Raw genomic sequence first — 6,622 nt, forward strand, 5'->3', positions numbered from 1 at the left:
AATGCTTCTATAACTGAGGATTTCAGAGTGTTTAATTTGTTGATATACATGTTATAGAGTATAATAAAAATCGGGCAGTCATTCACTAACGCATTGTAATTAGTACAATTTGTTTCCTACCTTAAATATCTCATGCTTTCTCATTCTTCCCACACTTTCTCTACACTGTCATAGAAAACTGCATTCCATGTTGTCCTTGTATCTTTTATGCTAAGACAGAACATCATCATCCATTACTGAAAGTACTGTCTTAAAGCTCCTATATTCATCTTCCATTAAATGAATTTGAGATAAGCTTGCAATCTCTCTTTCCTGTTACTATGGCTGGTTGAGCCCTATGAAATAGTGTCACATAACTGCAGATTGCCATTATAGGTTACTGGTTTCTAGGAGGCCAAATCTTTGATGCTTCTCGTCAATCTTTTTACTTATAGTGCCATAGACCACTTCCAGCATGTCATAATTTTAAGAGTTTCATCAAAAGGTTGATGAAACTTGGGGACTCAACAGGGTTGAGTCACACATGTAGTCACCTATTGGGAATGGTTATAGACATTTCCCCAAACCTGAATAGGAAACTGTGGCTGCCAGACAGTTAAAGGGCATCTTAATCTACATGTTATTGCCTCCTATTGGCCAAACACCTGAACAGCTGTAGGCTATTCCCCAAACTGACAATGCTTCTGTACCCTTTGAAACCTTACCCTATGAAGTGTATTATCTCCACCTTGCCTTAGAACAAATTGTGTTAATAAAAGCAAGGGTCCTAGACAAGGAGGCACTCTCCTCAGTTCCTTTAGCTGAAGGTCCTCTGACCCCCAATGCCTTTCAAAATTATATCTTGTCTCCGGACTCTTTATTAGTCTCTGGATTCCTATGTCATCTATGCGCAGCCCCTTTTCCAGATTCCTGAACCCTTCTTGATGCTGGGACATGAACCCCGGCACTGTAGTATTATTTAGGATATAGGTTTGGCTGAATGTAATACACATTAAAATAACTATGGCAGACACAAGATATTCTATCGCTCTTTTACTTAGTAGGCCAAAAACAGGGGGTCCCAGGCTAGTATGGTGGTTGCTCCTCAAGGCCAACCAAGGACACAAGATCTTTCTATCTTGTTCCACCTTCCCCAATGAATTGCCCTCCTTTTTCCTACAAGTGATCTGCTGCTTTGTCCATATTCCAAGCAGCAGGGTGAAGAGGGGAAATGGGCTCTCTTCTCCCATTGGCCATAACTTACATGGCCATATCCTGTTGCAAGGGCTGATGACAGTCTTAAAATTTTTTTAAATTGAAATAGAAAATATATACTGAAGAGTGAAAAAATCATAAATGTATAGCTTGCCAAACTTTCATTGACAACAAATATGCATAACCAGCATCCAGGACCAAAAAAAAGAAAAAAAGAGTACAGTATTATAAGAACCACAGAACCCTCCCTTTATATCCTTCCAAAGGTGACCACTCCTGTGTTCTAACAAGAATAGTTTCACCTACTTTTGTACTACATATAAATGAAATCATCCACAAATCATTTGTCTCTGGATTCTTTGGTAAGATCTTATGTGAGAATCAGCTATATTGTTGTGTGACTATGTTCCCAACCAAAAATTCTATTACTATGAAAGGATAAAATATATCAGGTCTCTCTCACTGACTTCCATTATCTTCCTAATTGTTCCCTTTTTCCTAAAGCCTTTTATTATCAACTCCCTCGCTCCATATTAGCTGATTACTTTGCTGGAAAATGGAACAAGTGAATTCCTTTATCACTATAAATATACTGCATTTATACTTGTATCTCCTTTCTGCTAGCCTCAAATGAATTAGCACAGAATTACTTCTGCCATATTCTGTCAAAGGAGTCACAGGGCCCGCCCAGATTCAAGGGGGTAAAAAAGTAAAATGCAGTTGTTGTTTTTTTAAAATATATTTTTATTTCAGAGAGGGAGAGAGAGGGAGAGAGAGAGAAACATCTATTATGAGAAACACTGATTGGCTGCCTCCTGCATGCCCCACACACGGGATCGAGCCCGCAACCTGGGCATGTGCCCTGATGGGGAATCAAACCATGACCTCCTGGTCCATAGGTAGATGCTCAACCACTGAGCCACGCTAGCTGAGCTAAAATCCAGTTCTTAATGGACCACATTGCATAGGAGCATGTGGGGTAGAAGATTTTGTAGTGGCCATCTTTGAAAAGTGCAGTCTAGCACACCAAACTTGAAAGCATTTACAGAACCAATAATATGTCATATTCAGAACTGTGAGAATAAATTGTTTTAAGCCACTAAATTTTGTATCAGTTATCTACTGTCTCAGAATGCTACATAACAAACCATTCCAAAATTATGTGGCTTAGAATCATCTGCATTTATTATTGCTCACAAGTCTATAGGTCAGCTGAGTGGTTCTGCCAATCTAGGGTAGGCTTGGCTGATTTCAGTTGGTATCTAATGTATCTGCAGTCAGCTGGCAGGCTGGCTGGGGACAGATTATCTAGCATAGCTTCACTCACGTCTGCCTGTTTACCAGCTATTGGCTGGTACAACAGGTGACTGGACCATGTGTCTCATTATCCAGCAGGCTAGGCGGGGCTAGGCTTGTTACCATGGTAGTTTTCAAAACCTTTGGAAGAAAGTCTACTCAGATTGGCATTATATTATTTCCTCTGCATTCTATTAACCAAAACAAGTTCAGTCCTCCAGATTTAAGAGATAGGTAAAGAAACTCAACCTCTTGGTGGGAGAAGCAGCAAAATTACATCGCATAAGTCATGAAAATATGGAGGGATAAAAAACTGGGGACATAGTACAATAAATCTAACTCAAATAAATAAAAACCTAATTGTTTCATTGACCTATAAAAGTTCAATCCCTTTAAGATGGAAATCTATATAAATTTTTAAGTTTACATTTTATTGTGGACAGTATTACAGATGTCTCCCAACTCCTCTCCTCCACCCAACCCTGCCCACCCCAACTCAGGTTCTCATTGCATTACTGTTTGTGTCCATAGGCTATGTATATATGCATATAAATTCTTTAGTTAATCTCTTCCCACCCCCTTCCCTCTGAGATCTGTCAGTCTGCTACATGAATCCATGTCTCTGGACCTATTTTGTTTGTCAGTTTATTCTGTTCATTAGATTTTATGTGTAAGTGAAATCATGTGATATTGATATCAGAACCGGAGAGCAGGAATTCTTCCCAGGGTTATGTTTCACAGAATTGAAGAATGAATCCATGGAGGAGAGGAGTTCAAACAAGGCAGGAGTTTATTGTAAGCAAACACAGGCTCCCTGCTCAGGGAGGGGATCCAAATGGGTTGCCGCCAAAACATTATGCTATTCCCCTTGTATCTGCTAAAGGCCCATTCTTTGTCTATCTGTGCCACTCTCTGATTAGTTCCTGGCCGTTTTACAACATTTTATTTTGCACTTGTAAGAAAAACATCCTTGTCTCAAAAAATCTTATTTTTCTGCTATCTTGTTATTCTGCAAAACATTTTGTGGTTTCAGCTAGCTCCACGATTCCTCCTTCTTCCACCCTGTACCCTATTTACCTAATTCTGCTTCTCACTCCGCTCAGTATTACATGAAATCCCTTTTGTTTTAATTCAGTTTTCACTGGCCTCGTTCCATCCTTTCCTATTCTTCCTATTCCATTTATAAAAGCACAGTTGACTTTTTCCCCACATAAAAGTTAACTTACCCTATGCAGTGGTCGGCAAACTCATTAGTCAACAGAGCCAAATATCAACAGTACAACAATTGAAATTTCTTTTGAGAGCCAAATTTTTTAAACTTAAACTATATAGGTAGGTACACTGTTATTAACTTAATTAGGATACTCCTAAGGCTTAGGAAGAACCACACTCAAGGGGCCAAAGAGCCGCATGTGGCTCGCGAGCCGCAGTTGGCCGACCACGGCCCTATAGGGATTCAATAAAGCTTCCAACACCATAAGCTAGAGAACAAGTAACAGTTAATTACAAATGCAAATTAATTCCTCTGTATCCAGTCTGAAGCAACTACAGAATAGAGTAAGTGAATCAGACAACTCAAAGGTCAACAAGTGAACTTTAATGAATAATATTGGTAAAAGTGTTTTTGCACAGATATGCAAGTCTAAAGCATATAAAAATGAACAAAAAGATTCTTTCTCTCCTTAAGTACTTCTTGGTACGGCTATGACTCAGTTTAACTTATCTATTTCAGAGCTTAAAAACCAAGAAACTAACACATTTTTGCAGTTAAACTTGAGACACCTACATTTATTGTCCTAACACTGGACATACTGTAATTTGTTACTCTTATTGATAGGCTTGCCTTTTAAAAGTTTTCCTAGGAAAAAAATATAAGAAAAAGGTAACTATATATATTAGCGTCATTCTTTGAACATTATTTAGGAATAACAGAGTCTTAAATATAGCTCAATTTTTAAAAACATTGACAAAATGCTGGAATGTTATTCTTATTTTCAGGATCTCTTTTTGAAAAATACATGAGTATTAAAAAAATAATTTTGTCCTGGCACTGGTAGGATGAACTACATCTATACTGTTTACAAATTCAACACACAACAGTGCCTGCTTTAAAAGAGATCAACACTAACAGGTAACATGAAAAAGAGAAGTGAACTTGTGGAGGTGCATTCATTCCAGTGTACTGTTAATGCCTCTCAGGTTTCACTAGCACATTACTAAAAACAGATATATATACCATAATTTCACAGATATTTAACAATTTAACTTTGCCTACAGATATAGAGTATGCTTACTTCTTTGACAGCTCCAGTCTTAACTGCAAAAAGTGTCCCAACACATTTTTTCAACACAGGTAGCTATCAGTGTTTCTTAAGAGGGCCATTCCAAATACTGCAGAACATGTAGCATTCCTGGCTCATTCACTAAAAGCCAGCAGGTTTCACAGTCACTGTGAAACATACCCATAACATTTCCAACTGCCCCTTGATGAAAACCACTGAGTTAGATCCAAGATTAATGTCAATTAAAACTTCATAACTTTCACAGAAAGTAACTGCTTCAAAATCTTTAGTAACAAAGACAGAACATTTTGTTAAAAACACATTGTAATTAAATGTTATTTTGAAAAGATAAGCTGATTTCTTCAAATTTATGATGATCTGAAAAGATCAGTTGCATAAAGTGCAATCCCTATTTATCCCCAAATGCACACATATATTTACAGGAAAATAACTGCTTATGTTCTGGCATATCTTACCCCACTTATCTTAGTATAAAAATATTTTTGTCTACTACAATAAGATAAAAAAACATGTAGAGCTTCTTAATAAATTCCTTCACACTGATGTTCCTGAAAACTGTTGTTGTCTTTGCTCCAAAACTTGCTGATTTAATAGCTGTTGTTGTTTCTGTAAAAACTGCACCACTTCTGGGCTTCTTAATAATGACTTAAAAAGAAAAAAGAAAAAAACATACTTACTAATAGCATTATTTTTATGGGATTAGACTGTAAACATGCTATGACATTACTGCTATGTCCCTACACAAGATACAATATGCTTAGAAAACAAAACATGCCTAAATTAGTGTTTGCATCTTATACACTGCATTTAAACTGTAAAGTAATAAAATTTGATGTCATACATCAAAATACTAAAATCTAAAAACTGGGTAAAACTTGATCTTATTGGTGACGTTGTACACAAAGGAAATGTTTTATATGATATAGAGGCCCGATGCATGAAATTCATGCAAGAGTAGGCCTTCGCAGCCCCGCTTCATCTGGAAGGTTGCCAGGAAGGTTGTCCAGACGGCTGTTGGGTCGATTTGCATATTACTCTTTTATTATTATAGATGCCAGCATATATATTCTCTATAAAACGTAAGAGTAAATAGCCAATAGCAGTGACCCAGGATTTGAGCAAGGAAAATGAAAAGAGGCCATATGTGAAAATGGCAGTTAAATGACACTGCAAATACATTTAAGACTGGTATTGGAACTCAAATTTCTCCCATGAACCTACTAAGTCATTCTAAAGAAATCAAAATTATGTGTGTTTATTTGGTGTGTGTGTGTTTAAATATATGTATGTGTGTAATGATAGGTAGATTACCAAAATTTCTGAAAAGAATACAACTGCTTTAAAACAGCCAATACTTTTTGTACATGTTTCATTTTAAAATACAGTTGTAATCATATCCTAATATATAAAAAGCCAGGGGCCACCACAACCGAAACAACCAGACGGACGACCAAACAGCAGGCTGCGTGGGGCAACAGGGCCGGCAGGGGGGTTAGTGAGGGATGACCAAATGACTGAACAGCAGGCTGCATGGGGCAACCACGCCAGTGGGGGGGGCCTGAGGGGTGACCAGGCCTGCGGGGGGTGGGGTGGGGGGTGTGGAAGTAAAATACAAAGGTGCGGAGGTGGATGCAGAGAAGGATGGTGGCTGAGGACACGGTTGTCTTTTTCAATTGGGAGGGAGTCTCAACCTCTGACCTCCAGTTCCGGGCGAGTCTCTGGGGACCCAGACTCATATTGGAGAAACGGGACTGTCTGGCATCGGTTGGAACTCGAGGGCAGTTTTCTCTCAGAGGTGCTCACAGCGATTGCTGGGGCCTCTGAGGGCC

General features: G+C 38.4%; 1 protein-coding gene and 1 long non-coding RNA gene across 4 annotated transcripts in view; both read right to left on the reverse strand.

Moving 5' to 3' along the window:
* The window catches only part of LOC107185117, a 6,302-nt gene extending 3,683 nt beyond the window's left edge, over positions 1 to 2,619 (reverse strand). The window contains exons 1-2 of the long non-coding RNA XR_001516033.1: positions 2,522 to 2,619; positions 1,978 to 1,979 (exon numbers count right to left, since the gene is read on the reverse strand). This is a non-coding gene — a long non-coding RNA (uncharacterized LOC107185117). The remainder of the gene's footprint in view (positions 1 to 1,977; positions 1,980 to 2,521) is intronic.
* A 1,446-nt stretch (positions 2,620 to 4,065) lies between these two features.
* Positions 4,066 to 6,622, reverse strand: part of RFXAP (regulatory factor X associated protein) — a 15,652-nt gene continuing 13,095 nt past the window's right edge. The window contains exons 3-5 of one of the 3 annotated variants that reach the window (XR_001516034.1): positions 5,332 to 5,438; positions 4,785 to 5,056; positions 4,066 to 4,348 (exon numbers count right to left, since the gene is read on the reverse strand). Coding sequence is in view for 2 of the 3 variants with exons in the window: in XM_015572401.1 (XP_015427887.1) it covers positions 5,050 to 5,056; positions 5,332 to 5,438 (114 nt within the window). In the remaining variant the exon portion in view is untranslated. Of the gene's footprint in view, positions 5,439 to 6,622 lie in introns of all 3 variants that reach the window. The other 2 variants (XM_015572401.1, XM_006776632.2) reach the window with 2 other exon arrangements.

This window comes from Myotis davidii, unplaced genomic scaffold, assembly GCF_000327345.1.
Source record: "Myotis davidii unplaced genomic scaffold, ASM32734v1 scaffold789, whole genome shotgun sequence".
In the NCBI taxonomy this organism is placed as follows: Eukaryota; Metazoa; Chordata; class Mammalia; order Chiroptera; family Vespertilionidae; genus Myotis; species Myotis davidii.